At 41.4% G+C, this 26,218-nt stretch overlaps 1 protein-coding gene across 2 annotated transcripts in view; it reads right to left on the reverse strand.

Moving 5' to 3' along the window:
- gpr153 (G protein-coupled receptor 153) overlaps positions 1-26,218 on the reverse strand; it is a 41,793-nt gene that overhangs the window by 14,926 nt on the left and 649 nt on the right. For both annotated transcript variants that reach the window (XM_004554094.5, XM_076878180.1), the window contains exon 2: positions 4,899-5,529. In XM_004554094.5, coding sequence (XP_004554151.2) covers positions 4,899-5,272 — 374 coding nt within the window. In that variant the 5' untranslated portion in view covers positions 5,273-5,529. The remainder of the gene's footprint in view (positions 1-4,898; positions 5,530-26,218) is intronic.

Raw genomic sequence — 26,218 nt, forward strand, 5'->3', positions numbered from 1 at the left:
TCTTTGGCGCCAAAGAAAAACGATTACAGGTCACCAGAGAACTTCAATCTATACACCTAAAAACCACAAACCAGGCGAGGAATTTGGGTGTAATGCTGGATGCAGACCTAAACTTAGAAAAACACATTAAGACAATAACAAAATCAGCTTACTATCACCTCAAAAATATTTCGAGGATAAAAGATCTGATGTCTCAACAGGACCTGGAAAAACTAGTCCACGCATTCATCTTTAGTAGGCTTGATTACTGTAACAGCATCTTTACAGGTCTACCTAAAAAATCAGTCAGACAACTACAGCTCATTCAGAACTCTGCTGCTCGAGTCCTCACTAAGACCGAAAAAGTGGACCACATCAGTCCAGCTCTGAGGTCTTTACACTGGCTGCCTGTCCGTCAGAGGAGAGACTTTAAAGTTCTGATGCTGGTCTATAAAGCTCTGAATGGTTTAGGACCAAAATACATCAGTGACCTCCTGACCCATTATGAACCTTCCAGATCCCTCAGGTCATCTGGATCCGGTCTTTTATCAGTTCCCAGAGTCAGAACCAGACACGGAGAAGCTGCATTCAGCTTTTATGCTCCTTATATCTGGAACAAACTCCCAGAAAGCCTCAGATCAGCTGAAACACTCAGTTTATTTAAATCCAGGTTGAAGACTCACCTGTTCTCAGCTGCATTTGAATAAAGCACCAAATCCACACTTTTAAGCTTAAACTTCAAAACTTACATTTTAACTACTGATTTTATCTGTTTTGATTTTACATACTGTTTTGTTTGTTTGTTTGTTTGTTATTTAGTTTGTTTGTTTGTTTGCTTGCTTGTTTTAATCAATTTTAAATCATGCTTTTTATTTGTTTTTGTTTCTAATGTCTCTGTAAAGCACTGAATCACCTTGTTGTTGAATTGTGCTATACAAATAAACTTGCCTTGCCTTGCCTAACAAGTACAGTGTGGGCTACTCTGACTGTACTAAAGTAACTTATGAAGCAATATTGCAATATTATAAGTACATGGAGGATTTCAGTCTCCTTCTCACAATCATTACACATCAGAGACACACACTATACAATATTGGCAAACAGTGCACCTACAGTAATTGCGATCTGTCCTCAACAATTCAAACAAAATGATTCAAATAGAACACTGATAACGAGGTCTGTGTTTGACTTTTTTTTCATGGTGAGGAAATCTGACCAGTATTACAAGTAAAACAGACCCAACCATGGAAAAATACTGTAAAATGGCAGATATGAAGCTGGGATACATAAGCTGATAAAAACATCAACCCACATAGGCACAGCTTAGATAAACTGAAGATGAATGTGGAAGGAAATCGATTATTTGTTGATGGTAAAAGATTGCCTTTGATATCCCTCGGTCTATTTATCATGTAGGTCCATTTCAACACAAAGAGATTTCTGTTTCCTCTCACCTCCAAGTAATTGTTACAGTCGAGCAATTTGCTGAATGTGTTTGTGACCTCTGGCGATGTGGCACTTTTCAAGGTTTGCAGAAACTACACACATACATCTAAAAATATATCAAGCAGTGACTGGCGTTCTCATTTCCCAAACATGACGAAAGAGTACGCTAAGCTGCCAAAACATTTGGATAGATTACTGTATTCAAGGATTACTGAGTTGTTCCAGACATAAGCAAAAATATACACACACACACACAAATATAGGTGTGTGTGTCATACATAAAAATATCCTTTTCAGTTCCTAGAACATGTAAGTATAGACTATTTTATGCCTCTATTGTGTAACAAAGTACAGTTAATATGGTTCTACTGGTTCATTTGTGTGGTAAAAGATGCTTTAATTCATTAAGCGTCAGCTCTTTTAGTGTAGGAAGCCAAATATACCTCCCGATGAGAACCAAAATGCATATCACCAATTCCCTTCTCCATTTCCAGAGAAATGGGGCACACTGGCTAGAATGGATAGCTTTACATAAAAAGATTGGCAAAATAAAATGGAAAACATTTGAAAGTAGTAAAGTATAAGCCTACATACACTGACGCAATAAGAGTACTACAATAGCCTGCAGTAGCAGTAGTACTGCAGTAGCCTCCATCTTTGCACTATGGCTTCATTCAAAGACAAGTAGGTCTTGTTGTCACAATGAGTAATAATGCTAGCCTTTCCTGATTGTGCCTGGGGTACATGGGGACAGTTACATCACCAAGCTGCATAAATCTATTACCAGACTGAGAGCATTGTGAGCGGAAAAAACCCTCCTAAGAGATAGTGAACGCAGGGTGATGAGCACAGCTGCCTAAGTACAAGGTTGGAATTCATAATTCAGGCCTTCAGTGTATGTTAATGTCAGAGTAAAGGCAGCCATGCTAGCTCAGCAGGGCAAATGTGGAGCGAATTAAATGAAAGATGAACAGCAATTATACGGTGCATCACCTGAGCTATCACTCCACTATACTGTTGTTAAAGGTGACTTGAACAGAAGAAGACAAGCTGCTGAGTGGAAAGTGTTCCCAGACAGGAGACCAGAGAGACTACAGTCAGATGAGTGAGGGAGCAGACGAGGGAGATATAAGCATCTGTGTAAAGCTTGATATCACTGTGTGGGCATCGGCCAATACTGGCAGCTGCAGAAGCAATATAGATAGCAAGATTGGGCTTAGATTTAAAAGGAAGTTTGCATATCTTATTTGAATGTCTGCTTATCTGCAAAATTGGCCAAGTTGAAAACATGTTTAGTATCTGCAGGCTTGATGCCACAGGACGTAATCGCTCGTAGATTTTCAGCAGGAGAGAAAGAGTGATGCAGCAGAAGACTGATGTTCACCACATGCACCACATTTTAGTTGGTATGTGTTCTGCAGATGCGACAGCTGATTTTATAGGTTCTCTGGCTGTTTTCCTACAGTATTTGCTCTCAAAATGCACTCGACTGCAAATGATTATGCTGCACCTGATGGGCAGAGCTTAGAGCTCTGAATGTAACAGCTAAATTGCAACAAAGCCAAGGCCTCTGAGCTATGCTTCAAATTTTCTTAAGATGCACCAATTACAAACCTTCACATTAATCATTTAAACAGTCAATATGGTCTGCTGTGCAACTCATTATCATGATAAATTACAATCTTATCTTAGAACAAATCAAGAGGTGCTTCTTAATAATCATTAGCATGTGTCAGTTCAGAGCAGCACTGGTACATATCAGAAGAGATACAGCATCCAAATCTCATATTAAAGGAAAGGGAACCTTTCCTTAGAACATCTGATTATGTGTGAACAGCAGATTTCTTGGAAGTCTTACAGGACCAAAATGGTGTTGTTAGTGTGAGGTGAACCTGATCTTTATTATTCGGTGTTACTTAGTATTATCACATGTTATGAGGAGCCAAATGAAGGTGAAAGCTAGAGCTGGCAGATGCTCAGTCTAGAAGGTTTCACATGGTGTTACCCCAAATAGCTGCAACCAGCAGATGTGTTGGCAGGGGACAGTCTTTGCATGATGAAGAGCATCACACTCAAAATCAAAGGTAAATAAGGTGATGGGCCACAAAAATTGAAATCTGTCTATATCCTATGTGAGAAGTTGTCAAAGGAAGAGGCCCAAAAAAAACCTGAACCTTAACTATAGAATTTTTCAAGGATTGAGTGTGAGCCTTGCAGGAGATTAACATCTAAAAGTGCCTTAAAACACATTTATGTTTTCTGTGCTAAAGATCACACTGCATTTATTTATGTTATTTTACTTTTAAAAACACACATAATACTGTATCCACTATACTGACATTTCTGTGATTGAATATTCAAGTGAACCTAAAGATTTGGTTCCCCCTAAACTACAAAACAAAGTATTATTTCTTACTTTGGTCTATTTTTATCTGGAGATAAAACTAGACAACAGCTTATAAAGCAGCCATTTCTTCAATAGAAAGTTCTTCCAGTAATTCTCCAAAGGTTGATTTTGTTCATCTGGACCTAGCGTTTTGTGGGAGAAACATTTCGTCACTCATCCAAGTGACTTCTTCAGTCTCAGCTGACTGCAGGTTTCCCCAATCTTATAAACAGTGCATTTGCATAATGACTGAAACCAGCCCACTGAAGGAACAATGGGCTGGGAGGTCAGTTCCTTAATCTTAATTATGCAAATTCTCATGACCATTGATCAACAACCACTGATCAAGGCCCACTGATCAAAGCCCACTGAGCAATGGCCATGAGTACCATTCACAGAGAGTTGGGGAATGGCTGCAATCACAACATTGTAAGATGGCGAAAGATGTACCCTTAGGCCCCCTCCTCGATTCAGAGATGGTCTTTCCCTTTTCACGTAAATGTCCTCTTTGACTCTGCGCTCAAACCAGCGTTCCTCCCTGTCCAGGATGTGTACATCCTCATCATTGAAAGAGTGTCCACTGGCCTATAGGTGTAAATAGACTGTAGAGTCCTGGCCTGACGAGGTAGCTCTTCTGTGTTGTGCCATCCGCTTCACCAGAGGTTGTTTGGTTTCCCCAATGTATAAATCCTGGCAATCCTCCTGGCACTTAACAGCGTACACTATATTACTCTGTTTGTGTCAGGAGATCTGATCCTTGGGGTGGACCAAGTTTTGGCGCAGCTTCTTTTGGGGTTTAAAAGCCACAGAGTGTGTTTAGAAAAAATGCGTCTCAACTGCTCCGATACTCGGATACTTACTGGATACTTCCAGTAATGACTGTTCAGAGTGAGGAATGAAATGTACTGGATTGGAAAAACATCAGAAGCAGATGTGTATAAACCATAGCAAATAAATATTGAAATATATAAAGTGTAATACCTTGCTTGAAACTGAAATTTGGATGAAATGGACATTTAAAATTTAGGCAACCTGAATAAAGATTATAACTAGGGTCAGTCATAAACAACAAAATCAGTTGTCTTACCTGTAGTTTACAGGCCAGCGAACCATCCACATGCGGTGATAGGAGAGTGAGGTGACCGAGAAGCAGGTGACCAGTGTGAGAGTATAGAAGGTAGACACAAACACTTTGCACAGACCCTCATTCCACTCGTAGTTGGAGTGCTGACGCCGCAGTGTTATGACACAGTACATGGTAATGGGGATGGCCATGTTGAGGATATGTGTGCCCGCCAAGGTGCAGATGAGAAACTCCAGCGGCTTCCACTTCTTCTGCTTGGCACTGACACTAAGGATACTCCAAGTGTTGGCAAGGATGGACACGCCCGAACAGACCAGCCAAGCCAGCGTGTTGGCGTTGATGACATCATCCTTCATGGTGGTTAAATCATCCACCATGTTGTAACGAGGCAGGGTGGAGCCTGGGGGGCCGCAAGGAACTGTTGGCAAGAGCAGGTACACACAAGGAGAAGGAGGAGGTGGTAATGGGCAGGAGGGGATGCAGGGTATCAAGCAGAGCAGGCATCCTATCTGGGTGGGTGTGCACTCTCCATGGGTCGGGCACAGTGGGGAAAGGACATGACTGTGGTGCAACGCAGTGTGATGTTAGAGGAGGAGGATGGCAGAGCGGGGCCAGTTCCCTTACAGTCCTAAAGCTGAAGAAACGGGGTGAGAAACGACAGAAGCAAAGTGGTCAGAGGGAGTAACAATTTTAAGAAATTACACTGGTCAATCTAGTTCTAAATAATCCTTGACCAGACATAATCCCTTATCAGTGAATTAATGGGGTTATTTTAATCACAACAGATTAACTCTATGTGTTAAGCCTGAAAATTTTCCATCTAATGAGGTTAAGAGAGAACAGTAATTAGTAAACAGGTCTTATTTTAAGAAGTCCAGTTGACACATGCATGAAGCTGCAGTCATGCAATCCACACATCTGTACTGGTGACAGATATTCAGGGATATTATAGAAACACTTGTGACATCTGTAAAAACAAGGATCAAGTTATATAACAACGATGAGCAATGAGCAAATAAAGTACTAACAAAAAATCAAACATTAAAATATTGAGATAAATATCAATACCACAGAAGTGCACACTTAGGGACCCACGCATTTACTTGACTTTCTTGTATAATTAACAAAGTAGACTAATCAGTAACTTTGACAATCAGCTATTTGTTAAGTCGTTAATTAAGAAAAACAGCTGCTGCTTGCAGCTCATTAATTGTGAAAATTTACTGTCCTTTTTTTTTACATTCATTTTTTTTTCCTGAATGAGTAATTCATCCGAGGTTCTATTAAAGTTGAGATGGGAATTTATCTTTCTTTGACCAATTTACGAACTTATATATATAATTAAGGCAACAGAGGCATCATCCTAGTTACATCCTGAGAGGGTTTTGTTTTTCTTGGAGATGCTGATTCAACTGTAAATCGTGAGGCAACACTTTATAATTGTGTGTATTGTTTTGTGGGGTTTTTTCCTGCGACAATTTAGACAGTAGACCACTTTCAAAAGGACAAAAAACATAATGTAATTATATGTTATCTTTTATATGCAGTTTTTGAAAGAACACGAGAAATAGTTTGCAACAGTTTGTTCCTTTTTGTAAAGGTCATTTCCAGCATAATACACAGAGAGAATCACCAGCAGATGAGAGCTCTTTGTTCCTACACTCTCCAGTGAAAAATGTCTGGCACAGCTGGAGAGTGTTGTCACATCTATGCCCTGTCTTTTGGCTTGTCCAAACACTGATATGCTGTAGGCAAGACTCTCGGAGGGGACACTTGAAATGACAAGTATAGCATCATCATAACCCTGTTCTCTTTGGTGTGGCATGAAACAACGTAACCAAAAAAAATAGTATAACATCAACACCTAAAATACTGGACACAGTTCCTAAAATGCATTGATGCCTCGTGCATGGAAAGAAGAGAATTTCCTTGTTGATCACATCACCCCTCCCGTCCCGCTCCTCCATTGTGTGTCAACCCAAGCCCTTTTGTTAAATGTTTATACAGTGCATCTGCTGAACAGGAAATCAGATTTTATTGGTATATTCACTCATCTCTTCAAGTTCACCAGCTGCAGAGGAACAGAACAGAAAAGCACAGCCAAAATGAAGACTGAATCCAGAATCAGCATACTCACTGACATACTGGGTACCTGCTATCAACAGTGGCTCCATCCATTATTATTTTTCATTGCAGTGATGCTTTTCCTGCTTTCACAGGTAAAAACATCTCAGTGATAATGTCAGAACAAATGAGCGCAGTGTGGAGCTTCTATAGATTCTTCAGTAGTGCTAAATCTTTCACATTATGGAAACTCATTATTGAGAAATGTAATGAAATAGATTTAGCTTAGACAGTCTGGGAAGCAATAAGAGTATTGACTCCGCTTTTGGGGGCAATGGCCAACCAACCAATATTTGGTTGGTTTATATACAATTCAAAACTTTGTGGTCTCTTTTAACGAATGTCTGAAATGCCATACTGCATTTCAGCAAATGAAGTCCCTCTTTTTCTTCACTGTCCACCTGCATCCAAACAAATATGAACGGTCAATAAAAGACTAGAAAATGATTACCAGGCATGCAGATATCTCTTTATTGAGATTGAGGTTGAGGTGACATTGTCATATTTTGTGTCAATCATAAATTCAGCCTTTAGTACTTATATTTCTATATATAACTGTGCTACACAAGAAGAAGAACTCAAGGGGACATGACAACCGATGGAGCTGCATATTTGGCAAAGATTTTTAAGCCGGATATGCTTCCTGATGCAACCCTCCACACTTTATCCACACTTGGGAGAGCTGTAAACTACCTAGGAGCACACTAACTTACAAACACCCGAGGTTGGGAATAACTAATGTGCTATACCAAATATATTTAAAAGGACATTTGTGACTGCATTAGATAATTTTGTAAATGTAAAATGTATAAGACATTTTACTGGTTGCTGACAACTAGCTAGGTAACATTAGCATGTATAGAATTTGTTAAACAAAATCACAATGTCTATCCAACCTTAACCAACGTGTTTAGTTATCTAAACTATGCACATTACAGTCTCACATTTGCATTAACTCCAAAATAGCTCAGAAATGCAATGCTTATTAAAGTGATTCAGGCAGCAAACACGCCATCTAAGTCTGCAACTGGATAAAAATGTTGCATAACATGTCATTTCTACTGTATAAGTTTGATAAATCATCACAAGCCAGTTGTGTTTTTAACGCATTCTGAAATAACTTGCATTGCATGAGTCATATTCGAGCTCTTGAAATGATCACATCATATAGATGACTCAGCTCCCCTTTTTGTGATTCGGAAGTCAAAATGTATTCTTCAGTTTTTAATGGTTTGACTCATTACTGATAAGAAGCACAATTAACAGACTTGATTTAAAAAGTCACAGCTGATGAACAGCTGATCGTTTAACATGAAGAGTTTAAAAGACTTCATTATACCCTGCTTTTATTTGTCAAATAATCAATCTATGATTATATCATCTTGTGTTTGTCATAATTTTGTACGTATCGGTTTAGTAAGAGAGAGAACAATTGTATAAAGAAAAAACCCCAATTTCAGTCACAGTTAAAGAACTGACTTTTCTGAGTCATAGACATACAAACATCTAAAAGTGTGTTCCATAATAAAGATAACTTGTGTTTCACCTCAGGCAAAAAAAAAAAGAATGATTCTTTTTAAACTATTTCTTTTTCTGTTTATCTAGTTGCATTTGTAATTTTCAAGTGTAAGATGAGAGCAGTGCCCATGAACCTGGAGCCCTTCTGCTTGGATGACTCACAAGACTCAAGAGGAACAGCAGCTTTCCATTTAATACAAGAAATTGTGTTAAGCTCTAACATGTTTATACCAGGGTCTTTACAGCCAAGTCCAATTTTTTTTTTTTTTTACCTCTGGGAGCAGCTGAAGGTCATACGGATATTATTTAAAAAAACCAAAAAAAAAACCAGATTATATATTTTTTTATGTAAACTTGAATTCCCCTTTTGTACCATGACAATGTAAAAACCCAACTTCAAAACTGTCATTCTAACTTAAGTGAGCAAATGTTTTAGAAGAAACTGAAGTACCCCAAAATATAAAATTTAATAACAGGTATTAAAGGCAGCTGAAAATGTTAAGTACAGAAAAATTCAGATAGCAGTTTTCCCATGTAGCAAGGTAAGCCCACAGCCAGAGTAAGCCAACTATACAGTATGACATGACACCTCAAATTCAAAGGTTTCACTTTAACTGCTGTATTTTTATAAGTGGTCAGAAACTTGTAAATAACTCATGATAACTCATGAAAGAATAAAGTTACGTTGAAACCAAGCACACCATTGCTTTTCTTGTGACATTACCAATAAGTTTGATGTGTCACATGGCCCTCTTCCTATTGAAAAAACAAAAGTTGTATCCTGAAACCTTGGTCTCAGTATTGAGCTTGTGTAGCACCATGTATAAGTTTGTGTATGCATGTTATGGTTAATAAAGGAGTATTAGAGGTATAGCAGGAACAGCAGTGGTAGCAGTAGTAGTATTTGTAGCACTGGTTTTATCCAAATGCTTGACTGACAAGCTTCCTAACCACAGTGCAACGATCAGCTCGATCAACCACAGTCCCTCAGGCCTCAAAGCCAAATTAGTCTCAGTGTACACAAGAGAAATCAGCACTGGAAATTACATACACATGACGCAAAGACTTTCTCTCTCTAATACCAAGATACTTGATGAGTTGTTAAAATGAGTGTCTAGTTCACCATAGCACTAAAACAATAAAGATCAGAAAATATAAAAATATATCCTGTATTTTAATAATTAATTTACAGTCTTGTTTTTCCATTATGCAATGCAAGGTTTTATAGGGTAATCATAATTACAGTATGACAGTAACTGTAAATGTGCCCTGGTCATGTTCTTAAATCCCTCTCTGCAGTGCCTTCTACACCTGTAGCCCATATTATGAATTTTTATCCAGATGAATATAAACAGCAGAGGAAAACACACGGGTGAGCTCTCAAAAAATAAATAAATAAATAAATAACACGACCACAGGTGGTAAATATTTTCCATCTTGTTTAACTGAGTTTGAGCACCAGTGATCACTGATGTTAACACAGGGTCTGCCTTTCTCACCCCACTGGAGTCTTGTGTTCTCTCACAGTGGAAAAATCTCTCTAGGGGTAGAAATCGCAGAGTAACCCACAATATGATATAACACTATCATGATACAATATGTTGCTCAAACCAACAACAATTTGAGGATATCACAATTTTGGAAACAGAATACTGTATATACACGACAGAGTTCTGAAGGTGTGCTGTTCTTTATTAAATCTTGTGTCGTCTGTAATTGTAAATACTACTTGCTTATTCAACAAGGATGAAAAACAGCAAAGGGAGCCGCTGGCTGTCACATCTTCATGTACAGCCAATACCCTTTAACAGTTTTCAGGCAAATGTGAAGAATCACTTCACTGTCCCACAAAGAATCACCACCTCAGTGTGTTACACTGACACCCTCAATGTGATGTTCTTACCTAATTTCCCATCAATCTGCTATTAATGGTGGCATTAAAAACAAGTTAGCTTCAATCCTCATTGATGGGTATGGTACCTTTGAGTATCTTCCAAGTGATGTCGTTTCCAATATTGTGTTAACTGACCAACTAACCGATCCGAAATCTCATTCATTATAACATGCATGTTTGAGCCAAGATTTTACACCAGATGTCCTACCTGACACAATCCTCCCCATTTACCCGGGCTTGGGACCATCACTTGGAGTACAGTGGCTTCCCTCCTGCCTCACCCATGCAAACTGGTGAGATAACCTTTAGTGCTACAATATACAGTGGGGCAAAAAAGTATTTAGTCAGCCACCGATTGTGCAAGTTCCCCCACCTAAAATGATGACAGAGGTCAGTAATTTGCACCAGAGGTACACTTCAACTGTGAGAGACAGAATGTGAAAAAAAAATCCATGAATCCACATGGTAGGATTTGTAAAGAATTTATTCGTAAATCAGCGTGGAAAATAAGTATTTGGTCAATAACAAAAATACAACTCAATACTTTGTTATTGCCAACAAAGGTTATGTTACAGAGGTCAAACGTTTACTATAGGTCTTCACCAGGTTTGCACACACAGTAGCTGGTATTTTGGCCCATTCCTCCATGCAGATCTTCTCGAGAGCAGTGATGTTTTGGGGCTGTCGCCGAGCAACACGAACTTTCAACTCCCGCCACAGATTTTCTATGGGGTTGAGGTCTGGAGACTGGCTAGGCCACTCCAGGACTTTCAAATGCTTCATACGGAGCCACTCCTTTGTTGCCTGGGCGGTGTGTTTTGGATCATTGTCATGTTGGAAGACCCAGCCTCGTTTCATCTTCAAAGTTCTCACTGATGGAAGGAGGTTTTGGCTCAAAATCTCACGATACATGGCCCCATTCATTCTGTCCTTAACACGGATCAGTCGTCCTGTCCCCTTGGCAGAAAAACAGCCCCATAGCATGATGTTTCCACCCCCATGCTTCACAGTAGGTATGGTGTTCTTGGGATGCAACTCAGTATTCTTCTTTCTCCAAACACGACGAGTTGAGTTTAGACCAAAAAGTTCTACTTTGGTTTCATCTGACCACATGACATTCTCCCAATCCTCTGCTGTATCATCCATGTGCTCTCTGGCAAACTTCAGACGGGCCTGGACATGCACTGGCTTCAGCAGCGGAACACGTCTGGCACTGCGGGATTTGATTCCCTGCCGTTGTAGTGTGTTACTGATGGTGACCTTTGTTACTTTGGTCCCAGCTCTCTGCAGGTCATTCACCAGGTCCCCCCATGTGGTTCTGGGATCTTTGCTCACCGTTCTCATGATCATTTTGACCCCACGCGATTGAGATCTTGCGTGGAGCCCCAGATCGAGGGAGATTATCAGTGGTCTTGTATGTCTTCCATTTTCTGATGATTGCTCCCACAGTTGATTTTTTTCACACCAAGCTGCTTGCCTATTGTAGATTCACTCTTCCCAGTCTGGTGCAGGTCTACAATACTTTTCCTGGTGTCCTTCGAAAGCTCTTTGCTCTTGGCCATGGCGGAGTTTGGAGTCTGACTGTTTGAGGCTGTGGACAGGTGTCTTTTATACAGATGATGAGTTCAAACAGGTGCCATTCATACAGGTAACGAGTGGGGGACAGAAAAGCTTCTTACAGAAGACGTTACAGGTCTGTGAGAGCCAGAGATTTTCCTTGTTTGAGGTGACCAAATACTTATTTTCCACCCTAATTTACGAATAAATTTTTCACATTCTGTCTCTCACAGTTGAAGTGTACCTCTGGTGCAAATTACTGACCTCTGTCATCATTTTAAGTGGGGGAACTTGCACAATCGGTGGCTGACTAAATACTTTTTTGCCCCACTGTATATATAGGCAATAAAGTAACAAAAAACAGTTAAATATGCAAACTGCTTAAATATGTTAGTATTTAGAGTTATTAGTTAGAAGATATGACTATCTAGCTTAGAAATGTTGAATAATACACAAGATCCTGCCCATTTTACTTTACGGCGCAGAGACGTGGACAATGCTCAAACACGACCTGAGCAAACTCGAAGTTTTCCAAATGCGTTGCGTTAGATGCATTCTCGGCGTTTTCCTTCGCGACCGTCATTCGAATGACACCATCCTCACCAGCTGCGGCAGCCAACCGACGATCGGCGACCTAATCCAGCGCCGCCGACTCCGTTGGTTTGGCCACATTTGTCGAATGGACCCGAGCCGCTACCCCCATGGCCTACTCTGGTTGACCCGCCCCACCGATTGGAGGGTGCATCGAAATGCACCAAAGAAGACATGGATGAAACAAATCCAATATGATTTGAAGGCCCTTCGACTTGACCTCGAGCAGGCAAGAACCATCGCCTTAGATCGAAAAGCGTGGAAGATAATCGTTGGTCAAGCAAGAGAACCTGCGGCACCTACAGCAGCGTACTGATTGCGCGGCAGACCACCGCCGCTGGTCGCCCGCTAAGGACAAGAAGAAGAATACACAAGATAATTAAATCTGCATCCTTATTGAGAAAATGGAGAAATATTAGCCAGACTGAATAAATGCTAATAGTGTACACATATTATGCACTATAGTGCTTCCTACCACGATATTATGTGTATATTTGAATATATATTACACATTTATTACCACAGTTTCTCTGTCAAAGACATTCATAGAAATACTTTGTGGTGGTCTTGTGAAACTGCTGTATGAAGAACAGTGCTTTTCTTCTGCTGGATGACTAACTTATCACTTTACACATGAGTCATATTCTGGACTACTAAAAAGAAGGACCAAACACTTTTTTTTTTTTATTCTTCATCTGAAACTATAATCAGCTGAGATACAGAGAGAAGAGGAGACAAGGTTGCCCAGACACATTTTGGCAGACATTAAGATAGATTTATCTGTTAAAACAAAGGCCAGAATAGATGACAGTGTGTCTAAATGAGATCAGACGAGTAATTACATCAAAAACTGTTCCAAGGAACACGATGATTTTCAAGGATGCATCTAACCATGCTCATCAGCACAATGTCAGTGTGTGTGCGGTGCAAACTGAGAGCTGCAATGCATGTGTGATGCTGACCCATATCTCTTAGCTTCACATAAACCAGGGAGTGGGCCACTTTTAAAAGCTCCCTGCTGACAGGTGTGATGCATGGGGTCCTACTGCCGGACCAGCCATTCATCCCTGGAGCTGTGAGAGAGGAAAACATTTTGCTCTGTTAGACAGTACTGCTCTACCCAGTGCACTGCTACCTTCACGATTTAATATTACATCAATGATGCTTACAGATTTCAGCTCCTTTACGTTGAAATTAAAGTTAGCAGGAATGCTTTTCCTGCAGTAGGCTATGCAGCATCATACACAACAAACTGCAATGTATTGTGCATTCAGAAAACTTTCTATTAGAACCAGCATGAACATTTTGGGGGGCAATTTGAGTTACAATAGCTTCTCTGTTGGATTGGACCACATGGGCCAGCCTTTGCTCCCCATATGCGTCAATGAGCCTTGGCCTTTTATGATCATGTCACTGGTTCACCACTGTTCCTTCCTTGGACGACTTTTGATAGATACTGACCACTGCAGACTGGAAACACCACAAATGAACAGCAGTTTTGGAGATGCTCTGTCCCAGTCAACACAATCTGACCCTTGTCAAACTCACTAAAATCTTGTCCATAACATCAACTTATAACATACTGTATCACTTGATTGTATGTTTAGGTGCCACGATGAAGAGATAAGTGTTTTTCACTTTATTTGTCAGTCGTCATAATGTTATGCTTTATAAAGACACATTAATTTCCATTAATGCATTTATGCATTATAAATGAATAAACCTACCTAAATTATGGTAGATAACTATCTACACTACTCTCATATCATTCCAAAATATGATTTATTTATATTGTAGGTGTCACTATTTAGTAATGAATGCATTTATTATTAAATATGTTTGCAATTCAACCTGGAGAAATATAATTTAAGAATATATTCAACAACTGATAAGACACAATAAAACAAAGCTTTTAGGCAGGTTGTCTTGGTTTATGTCAAATGCAATCTCCACAAGGTAACAAATTGGAAACGTGACTCCAAGACCTCATAACCGAGGGAGAGGGTAAGTGTATCATTAGGCTATTAAAGAAGAAACATAGCAAAATTGGGTAGCACTGGTAAAGGAAGATCCATATCCCAGTAACAGAATGTACATGGCCATTCTAATCACCAAGCTGAATTCACTATGACACATGGATAAGCTCTTCTATTTTGGCACAACTGGAAACTGATGTTTTAGAAATGGCTCAGACAATGCAAAGCACACATTCATGAAGTCATGAACGGCTGTGGACGACATCCAAAAAGAAAATGACTGCTCGCAAATATACATGATTAAACTTTGCCAAAAAAAAAAAAAAAAAAAAGGAAGAGAACATGTGAATGAGTATTCAAACCACATTTTTGGTCAAATGAAACCAAAATCAATGTGCTTATATGCAAATCAGCATGTTTGCCATAGACCTGAGCAAGACTGTCAGAATGACTGCAGGGTAACAACCATAAAACATGGAAGTGGAAATGTGCTGGACTTCATGAATACAAAAATATTTGAGGAAATAACTTTATGTTTGTGTAGCTGAATACTAAAAAAAAAAAAAAATTACTCCCAATCTATGGAAGCTTGGAAATAAAGTAATGTTGCAAAATTACCCCCATCCCCAATTACATTTTTTTCCCCAAAGTGTAATTTTACCAGAAAAAAATTTGAGCTGCCCAATCATATAAATATGTACATCAGCTGTTGAGAAACCAGGACACACTGATGAGAAGTGGGCTACTGGAACAAGAAGGTATAAGTGGGGAAGAGATGAGAGCAGAGTGTTGTTGGAATGCTACTATGCAAGTAACCCCAGTGGAAGAGGTTACATGAAGAGAATGTGAAACCTCTGGAATCTTCGATACTCAGCGTCCACACTCATGGTGAAAGAACTAGTAGCTCAGTGTTCCAACATTCAGAAGAACAAACTGCTATCACAACTGGAGATCGATGAGGTACAACACAAATGCTATAGCAAGGGGGAGCCAGGAAGTCAGGTCATGGTGGATCATAGCGAAGCTGGAAACCTGGAACCTCCGGAGCTGGTTACCAAAATTAAGTGAAGTACCCTCTGAAGGTCTACTAGAAGTCATCTGCTCCATGAAGACAAGACGCCAACATCAAGGTAGCATGGAGAGAAGTTAGCCAACTATTGGAGCTGGAGAAAGATGCAGATGCTAAGAAGTACAGCAAGGTGTCCTGAGGCCTCGGAAACTTCTAAACAAAGACTCACAGCCTTGGCCAGCCACTTGAAGAGCCAGAGAGATAGAAGGCAGAATAAACCAGCTGTACTCTACTGAATCATCCAAGGTGTGCTCTTGGTAGCAGGGAAACAACATAAGGACTGTACCACCAAGGCTGTAGATGAGAAGTACTGGAAGGGAGAAGGACCCAACCCATAATGGCAAAGCTCAGTGACTAGTGGATCTAAGAGCAGACCACAACAACCTCCCTGAGCAGGGACAAGTAACCATCACAGTGGCAGACATCCAAGAACAGGTCTGCAGCATAAAGGATTGGACCGTACCGGGCCCTGAAGTTGACTGTATTCCATGAGCATCTGGCAGTACAAATGAACCAGCTGCTAATCAACAAGAGACACCTGGAAAGGCCAACTGAATGACGAACAGTCCTACTCCCAAAGGATCTCCAGAACGGACTGGTCCCAACTACCAGCCAATAACCTGCCTCAGTACCACATAGAAGCCCTTGTCAGGCCTCATAGTGGCTAAGATGAACAAGCACATGGCTAAATACATGAGTGGGACACAGAAAGGAATCAACAGGAATACCAGAGGTGCAAAACATCAGCTACTGGTGGACAGAATTGTTGCTCGAGATTGCAAGACCAGCCTCACCAACCTAAGCATGATCTGGATTGATAAAAGAAAGCCCGTGACTCAATACTCTACACATGGATCGTGGAATATCTAGAGCTATACAGGATTAACAGGACTCTAAAACACTCATAGGACCCTCACCATCAAGTGTGGGATTTACCAGGGAGACGCTCTGCCCCGACTGCTCTTCTGCATAGGCCTGAACCCCCTAAGTTAAATCATTGACAAGACTGGCTATGGATACAGACTATGAAATGGAGCAACTGTCAACCATCTCCTCTCCACATGGTTGACATTGACATCTGCAGAGGGTCACGTAAGTCCTAAAGAATCAGCTGAACAATAAAACCAAGATCATGGTAATCAACACCTACGCTCTGCCGGTGGTCATATACTCTGCTGGGATATAAGCTGGCCAAAGGAGGAGATAGAAGCCACCAAAATCAAGACAAGGAAGCTCCTGACTATGCATGAAGGGTTTTACCCCAAATCCAGCACCCTGAGACTGTCTTGAGACTGCAAGATGCTAGCAGGCAGGGCATACATGGAATGCCAAAACCAAGTCGCTGGCATAGTATACAGGAACATCTGTGCCAAGTTTGGAATGGAAGTCCCTCGGTCAAAATGGGACACAGCCCATAGGGTGGGTGAAAATGACCGAGCTAAGATCCTGACCTACAAATACAGACAGACAAACTGGTGAGGGGTAACCACGCGGACATAGTAGTGGTGATGTAGCTATGTCTTTCTTTACATGCTGCATAGCAACTTCATTATTAATATCTAAAAATATAATTTTATTTATATACATATATAAAAACACCCAGCACGCCCCTGCGGGCGGTTTATCCTTCAAGCTCGGGTCCTCTACCAGAGGCCTGGGAGCTTGAGGGTCCTGCGCAGTATCTTAGCTGTTCCCAGGACTGCGCTCTTCTGGACAGAGATCTCCGATGTTGTTCCTGGGATCTGCTGGAGCCACTCGCCTAGCTTGGGAGTCACCGCACCTAGTGCTCCGATTACCACGGGGACCACCGTTACCTTCACCCTCCACATCCTCTCGAGCTCTTCTCTGAGCCCTTGGTATTTCTCCAGCTTCTCGTGTTCCTTCTTCCTGATATTGCTGTCATTCGGAACCGCTACATCGATCACTACGGCCATCTTCTTCTGTTTGTCTACCACCACTATGTCCGGTTGGTTAGCCACCACCATTTTGTCCGTCTGTATCTGGAAGTCCCACAGGATCTTAGCTCGGTCATTCTCCACCACCCTTGGGGGCATCTCCCATTTTGACCTCGGGACTTCCAGGTTATACTCGGCACAGATGTTCCTGTACACTATGCCAGCCACTTGGTTATGGCGTTCCATGTATGCCTTGCCTGCTAGCATCTTGCACCCTGCTGTTATGTGCTGGATTGTCTCTGGGGCATCTTTACACAGCCTGCACCTGGGGTCTTGCCTGGTGTGATAGACCCCAGCCTCTATGGATCTTGTGCTCAGAGCTTGTTCTTGTGCTGCCATGATTAGTGCCTCTGTGCTGTCTTTCAGTCCAGCTTTGTCCAGCCACTGGTAGGATTTCTGGATATCAGCCACCTCCTCTATCTGCCGGTGGTACATACCGTGCAGGGGCCTGTCCTTCCATGATGGTTCCTCGTCTCACTCCTCTTTCTTGGGTTTCTGCTGCCTGAGGTATTCACTGAGCACTCGGTCAGTTGGGGCCATCTTCCTAATGTATTCTTGGATGTTCGTTGTCTCATCCTGGACTGTGGTGCTGACACTCACCAGTCCCCGGCCCCCTTCCTTCCGCTTAGCGTACAGCCTCAGGGTGCTGGATTTGGGGTGAAACCCTCCATGCATGGTAAGGAGCTTTCTTGTCTTTATGTCAGTGGCTTCTATCTCCTCCTTTGGCCAGCCTATTACCCCAGCAGGGTACCTGATCACGGGCAGGGCGTACGTGTTGATGGCCCGGATCTTGTTCTTACCATTCAGCTGACTCCTCAGGACTTGCCTGACCCTCTGCAGGTACTTGGTGGTTGCCGCTTTTCTAGCGGCCTCTTCATGGTTCCCATTCGCCTGTGGGATCCCCAAGTACTTGTAACTGTCCTCTATGTCTGCAATGTTGCCTTCTGGTAGTTCAATCCCCTCAGTTCTGACTACCTTCCCTCTCTTTGTTACCATCCGACTACACTTCTCCAGTCCGAACGACATTCCAATGTCATTGCTGTATAGCCTGGTAGTGTGGATCAGTGAATCGATGTCTCGTTCACTCTTGGCATACAGCTTGATGTCATCCATGTACAGGAGGTGGCTGACAACTGCTCCGTTCTGTAGTCGGTATCCGTAGCCAGTCTTGTTAATGATCTCACTGAGGGGGTTCAGGCCTATGCAGAACAGCAGTGGGGACAGAGCATCTCCTTGGTAGATCCCGCACTTGATGGTGACTTGTGCTATGGGCTTGGAGTTGGCCTCTAGTGTTGTACGCCACATCCCCATTGAGTTCCTGATGAAGGCTCTTAGGGTCCCATTGATCTTGTACAATTCTAGGCATTCCAGTATCCAGCTGTGGGGCATTGAGTCATAGGCCTTCTTGTAATCAATCCAGGCAGTGCACAGGTTGGTCAGTCTGGTCTTGCAGTCTCGGCTGATTGTTCTGTCTACCAGTAGCTGGTGTTTTGCGCCTCTGGTATTCTTGCCAATTCCTTTCTGTGTCCCGCTCATGTATTGACCCATGTGCCTGTTCATCTTAGCCGATATGATGCCTGACAGGAGCTTCCATGTAGTACTGAGGCAGGTTATTGGTCGGTAGTTGGAGGGGACCGGTCCCTTCTTGGGGTCCTTGGGGATCAGGACCGTCCAGCCTTCAGTTAGCCATTCCGGGTGTCTCTCGTTAACTAGCAGCTGGTTCATTTGTGCTGCCAGACGCTCGTGGAGTGCAGTCAGCTTCTTCAGCCAGTAGGCGTGAACCATGTCGGGCCCTGGTGCTGTCCAACTCTTCATACTGGAGACCCTTTCTTGGATATCTGCCACTGTGATGGTTACTGGACCCTGTTCAGGGAGGTCGCTGTGGTCAGCCCTCAGATCCTCTAGCCACTGAGCATTGCCGTTATGGGTTGCATCCTTCTCCCATATGCTCTTCCAGTATTGCTCCGTCTCCAGCCTTGGTGGTGCTGTTCTCTTATTGTTCCCTTGCCACTGAGAGTACACCTTTGCTGGTTCTGTGGAGAACAGCTGGTTTATTCTCCTGCCTTCTATCTCTCTGGTGTACCTCCTCAAGCGGCTGGCCAAGGCTGTGAGTCTTTGCTTGGCAGTTTCCAAGGCCTCAGGTATGGACAGCTTGCTGTATTTCTTAGGCACCTTATTTGTCGCACCTTTCTGCAACTCCGTTAGTTGGCTAACCTCCCTCCGTGCTACTTTGATCTTGCCCTCTAGCCTCCTTCTCCATGGAGGGTACTGCCCCTTGTCGCTGTTCAACTTGTGGCCAAGCATCTCACTGATCACTGTTGCCGTATTGTAGATCAGCTTGTTAGTGTCGGTAATCGTGGTTGTAGGTATTGCCCGTAGTGCTGCATTAACATCATCTAGCAGACCTTCTGAGGGAACTTCACGTAATCTTGGTAACCGGCTACGCGGGATCCAGGTTTCAAGCTTGGCCATGATCCTATTTTTCAGGTCAGTTCCTCTCGCACTCAACGATCCTTCTCCTACCTGGCGTCCTGACTCCTCCTTGCCGTAGCATTTGTGTTGTACCTCGTCAATCTCTAGCTGTGAGAGCAGTCCCTTCTTTCGAATGTTGGAACACTGAGCTACTAGTTGTTTCGCCGTCATTGTGGATGTTGGGTATCGAAGAATCCATAGGTCCCTCATCCTATTCATGTAGCCCCTTCCGCCGGGGTTACTTGCATAGTAGCATTCCAACAACGCCCTGTTTTCGTCTCTTGCCCACCGATGCCTTCTTGTTCCAGTAGCCCACTTTTCGTCAGGGTGCCCTGGTTCCTCAACACCTGACGCGGACCTTGTTGATCCGGGCGACGTCCGAGCCGGCATGCCTTCATATTTATCTGTCTCGCTCATGTCTGCGGTAGGCTTGCTTAGCATAGGGGGTCTAGCCTTAGGACCCTTACTGGATACAGACGCCCCAGGCAGGAATCGAACTTGCGATCCTCTGTTCCAAAGGCGTGTAGTCTTGACTACGCTATATATATATATATATATATATATATATATATATATATATATATATATATATATATATATATATATATATATATATTCACACACACACACACACACATATATAAAAGAGATACATCATAAATTGGACTATAAATTTTTTTTAAAATTTGTTTTTAATTGACTATACTACTTTAGATATATGGAAGTAATTAAGACTTGAGTAGGTAGATAGATAAAAATCAGGGAGATTTTTATCATATTATTTTTTAGCAAAGTATAAGAACAATATGTCAAAAGACAACTTGCAGAAGTTCTCAAAGCTCCTTAGAGGAAGGCACATACAGTATGATGTTTATTAAATGTGACAAAGCTGACAGGAATTCCAATTGATGCTTAATGCCTATAAGACTGAATGGAAGTTTTATGGGGCAGCCAGAAGCTAAATTTTGAAAATCAGTGAAGGTGAGGAGAGAGTTTCTGTGTTTAGAAAGAGGCTAAAATTTGTAATCTCTCTGTACCTCTTGTTTTACCTTTATATGACAGCCTAGTCATAACTGGCTTGGTCAATATGATTTGTACTGCGTGTGGCAATGCACAAATACAGATAATGGAGGCAACAGAAAAATTGCTAAAAGCCATTACAGGAGTACTTACTTTAACAGTGTGTTTACATCCCAACCAAAGGAGAAAGCATAACTGACTGTTAGGAATGTTTTAAAGCAGCTTAAGAAATTGTTGATCTACTTGGATTCCCTTCACAACCATCACCATGGTTTACAGAGTATGGTTCAAAAAAGAGACAATATCCAGTGATTGGCAGTTCTCCAAGGGAAAATACCTTGTCGATGCCAGAGGTTAAAGGACAGCGGCCAGACAGCTTTGAGCTGATTGGAAGGCAACACTAACTCAACTACTCGTTACAAGAGAGGTATGCAGAAGACTGTCTCTGAACACACAACGCGTCAAACCTCGAAACAGCTGGGCTACAGCAACATAACAGACAAAGTGCCATTTCTATTTGCTGACAACAGGAAACTGAGAAAGGGCTCAAAAAACAATAGAAAAACATGGAAAAATGTTGCCTGTGTCAGCCCCGACGCTGGTGTGCTGTTTGATGTTCCTGAGACACTTGTGAGTACTGGTCTTAGCTGGGTGGCCAGCTTGTCACAGAGTAAGGAGCTGAATTTTCCATTACAAATACAACCCTTGAGGCTTTCTTCCTGTTTATGTTAAGCTACCTCCAGCTATGACTGGAGCAGGATCACTGGGCACCATATGGCAGCAGAACTAGTGTTTTTCTTGAAAACAGGCATCTACGGCAGTTTAAGCTAGTCAAGTGGTAGATTAAAGCCATGCATCACATTATCAGTTTTAAACTTGTATAAGCAAACTTAAGCATCTAAAAAATATCATAAGAGTTAAAGATTATCAATAATCAATCAATATCAATGGCCAATATGTTGCTGTAACATTTGCATGGTAGGATCGTTGAATCAGTGATTAAGGCTGCTTGCAGTGGTGTAATGATGTGGAAGATATTTTCTTGGTAAACTTTGGGCACTGGTATCAACTTAGTATTGTTTTAGTGTGACAACCTATGTGAGTATTGTTCCTGATCGCTTTATGATCACAGTGAACCAAACTTCTAATGACTGCATTCAACAAGACAGCATGCCATGTTACTAAGTTCAAATCAAATCAACCTGGTTTCTTGAACATGACAAGAACAATATTCACTTTACTAAAATGGCCTCCACAGGCACCAGCAGACCAGTCAAACCCAGTACTAGCAAAGTGTACCTAATAAAGTGTTTTCTGAGTGTATAACTTTCTCACTACAATCAAAACCCTTTGACCACAGTAACCAGCTGTTTTCATTTACATGGCACCCAATAACTAACAACACCTGACAAGTAGGGATGGGTACCGGTGTCCGGTGCCATGATGGCACCGGTTCTGACATAAACGGTAGTAACCAGACCGAAAAGCAGCGCACATTTCGGTGCTTTATTTCGGTGCTTTTTTTTCCTGAGCTGTGATACACTTCTAGCCAATCATTTTACGTTTCCGAGAATAGTAGACGGGCCCAGGTACGTACGTTCTTTTAGAGCAAACTCAGCAGCCTGCAATAAGTGCTTTAAGCTGATACTGTGATACTGTCAAAGGAGGTAACACCTCAAATCCGATGAAACACCTGGCGACGCATAGCGTTTTTTTTAAAAGCCCAGAAATGCGCCGTATTTGATAGCTTGCTGCGAGACCTCACACCGAGCACATCTACTGCGGGTGGGTTGCCTGTTATGCAACATCCCCCAAAAACACGAAGAGGAGAGTCCCGGCCCCTAGCCCTGCCAGTGTAGCATAAATGATGACGGATGATGATGGCAGCAGCCGTTCTTCTCTGCGTGAGTAGCTAAATGTTGTTCGTGTGTAATTTACGTTGAGTAGGCTAACCACGTTATTACATTAATGCATGTAAGGTGAACTAGCAAACATCATCATAGCTACATGCGGCTGTCTTCTTGTTTGATGGCAGATACTCCCGTCACCCTGGCCAAAAAGGCTAAAATGACCAAAGAAAAAGTGGAAAACAGTTAAACATGAGAGGTTTTTGGACAAAGTTTGTGTTTTTTTCCATTGTTTAAGCACTGCTTCCAGCCAAGAATCATACCATATATACCCCATAGCTGCAGAAAAGGCTAACATTGTTATCTTTTTACAAAAAACCAGCTGAGCATGAGAGGTTTTTGGACCAATTTTGTGTTCTCTATTCTTTAAGCACCGGTTTGAGCACCGTTTGAGCACCGGCACCGTTTCAAAAGTACCGATTTGGCACCGGTATCGGATAAAACCTAAACGATACCCATCCCTACTGACAAGCCATTGTGTCTTTATGAGATAAGCGCTATCACGTTAGGCACCGGACTGAATGTCTTTCTTTACATGCTGCATAACAACTTCATTATTAATATCCATCTATCTATCTCTATATATATGAAAGACATACATCATAAATTGAAATATACATTTAGAAAAATATGTTTTTAAAAGACTATACTCATTTAGATATATGGAAGTAATTAAGATTTGAGTCTCATTCTAAATATATCACATTTTTTTAAAGGCTGAAGCAGGTACATCATACAACATTTATATTCCAAATTGATATGATGTGATGATTAAGGGTAAAAACACTGGAAAAATAAGAATTACTTAGATCAATTTCCCCAGAGCTTTGGATCTAATGTATGCCACCATTTTGCTTCAGTCTTTTGGGGTTACATGTGAATGATACCTCTACATCAGATCTACGTTGTAACTTACGCCATAACCACAACCCCATTTAAACCCTACGCCACAACCTTCTAAGTAACCTTATGTGCACCTCCAAAAAAATTGAACTATATGTCTGTTCAACGCATACCAGAACAATTTATATGTGTAGAAGGTTGCGGTGTAGGGACAAAACGATTTTCCGGTTGCTACATAAATTAGAACATTGATTCCATGTGGAACTCAGAATCAAGATTTACACCCATTTACACAAAAGCTCTCACACATTTGAAAGGTGGCAACTTGGTGTTCGGAGTCTTAACTAAGGATACTACAGGTCTGTATACCTCTTGAGTCACAGCTTCCCTAGTATGTATGAAAACAGTTTGAAGCCAAATATCTGTATAAAATCCTGTAGTCAGCAACACTCCATAGTGTCAGTCTGAAGTTACTTACAGGCAAACTACAGACAAGAAATATGCAAGTACATATACTCAAGCACTGAAACAACGATGATAACATGTTCTAAGCACATACCCCTTCCACTTAATCACAGCATTTCACTAATGCACAGCAGGGTGGCAGAGCTAGTTGGCAGCCGGCTCCCTAACCAGATTCTAGCCACTGTGCCAGCCCTCTTCGCATGAAGTCTCTAAACCAAGCCAGTGAAAGGCTGCCAGCTCCAGTCAGCAGAAAATAGAAAGGCCCAGAGGTGCTTTGTGCCCTTGACCTTTGAACCTCCTGCCAAGGTAAGCTAAGATCATGTATCTATTAAAAAAACAAAAATCAATAAAAGTGAACTAATCAATAGAATTAGACCACTGTGGTTTTTGGTTGCATTGTGTGCGGTGGGTATGAACAAAGAAGTCATTACTTTTATTTATATTCAGTTTTATTTATTTAAATTCAGCAAATAAAACTGATTTACAAGGATTAATCCAGTTGAGACCACTTTGCTTGCATTTAGAAAATGGACAAATCAAGGACAGAATAGAAGATGTGCCATTTTCTCTAGCTTATGACCATCTATTCAAGTCAAGCTTGACACTATATTCTTCAAAACGATATGCAGTCAATACAAAAAGTAAGCTTCCCAGACTGAAACAGCACACCAGTGTGATAAAAGATTACACTGGTGTGCTGTTTGATGTTCCTGAGACATTTGTGAGTACTGGTCTTAGCTGGGTGGCCAGCTTGTCACAGAGTAAGGAGCTGAATTTTCCATTACAAATGCAACCCTTGAGGCTTTCTTCCAGTTTATGTTAAGCTACCTCCAGCTATGACTGGAGCAGGATCACTGGGCACCATATGGTAGCAGAACTAGTGTTTTTCTTGAAAACAGGCATCTGTGGCAGTTTAAGTGAATCAGGTGGTAGATTAAAGCCACGCATTACACTTGTATAAGCAAAATTAAGCAGCAAGAAAAGATCATAACTGTTACACGCTATCGTCATTGCCATTAATCACGACGTTACATTACCATATAATGGTGTGGGGAAGGGCGGTCAACGTGTTGTGGGCGAGTAAAAAAATAGAATCGTGTGAACACGGGCTAGCGCGGTCACAAAATGACAGAGCCGAACGTGTGACAAACAAAATGTCACACATGCCCTGCGAAACACTGAGATCTGTTGTGAGGTTTTGTGGTGTAGAAGTAACTGTCACATGCAAGCTACAGCAGTTTCTCTGGGCAGTAAAAGTGATCATTGGCTTGCATGGCCACTTTCTGACCTTTGACAACATTCAATAGCTCCTCGCTTAATAATTATCTCCTTTGGTTAGTGTATTAAAATAGCATTTGAAAGAATGTCATCAGATTTCTGCCAATTCTCTCTCAATATCAGGGGCTGTAGAGCAAAACTACACTGGTAATGCTGTTGTATATTTAATATATATTGGACTGCACATGTTTAAAGTATAGGGCCACTTTTGTTCAAAGTTATGGCTCTGGTAAGAATCTTATGAAAAAGAAAAAAAATGTAGGGTTTTTGTCTTAAAGCTTAATTATATAAATGTGTTGAATAAATGACTTGGGAGGAAAATAACGCTATAAATCAGGTATCCTAGTAGAGCAGTAATTACTTTTACTTAGTTAAGCCATTGTGTCACAACACTCTCACAAACACAAAAACAATATATATAACAATATATATATATTATTTAGGCTTATTTTTTTTAGATTTGGAAACCAGTAAATCAGTGTATATATACTGTACAGTTATATACAGCTTTTGTTTAAACAAAATGTCTGTAAAAGCACACAAACTAACACAAAGAGCAGACATGCAGAGCACAGCTTAAATTATGTTAATTTCGCACAGAACATTTTAAAAATTGCCTAAGGAAGTTTACATGTTCTCTGCAGGCCTGCATGT

Source organism: Maylandia zebra, linkage group LG20 (assembly GCF_041146795.1).
Source record: "Maylandia zebra isolate NMK-2024a linkage group LG20, Mzebra_GT3a, whole genome shotgun sequence".
NCBI classification, from domain to species: domain Eukaryota; kingdom Metazoa; phylum Chordata; class Actinopteri; order Cichliformes; family Cichlidae; genus Maylandia; species Maylandia zebra.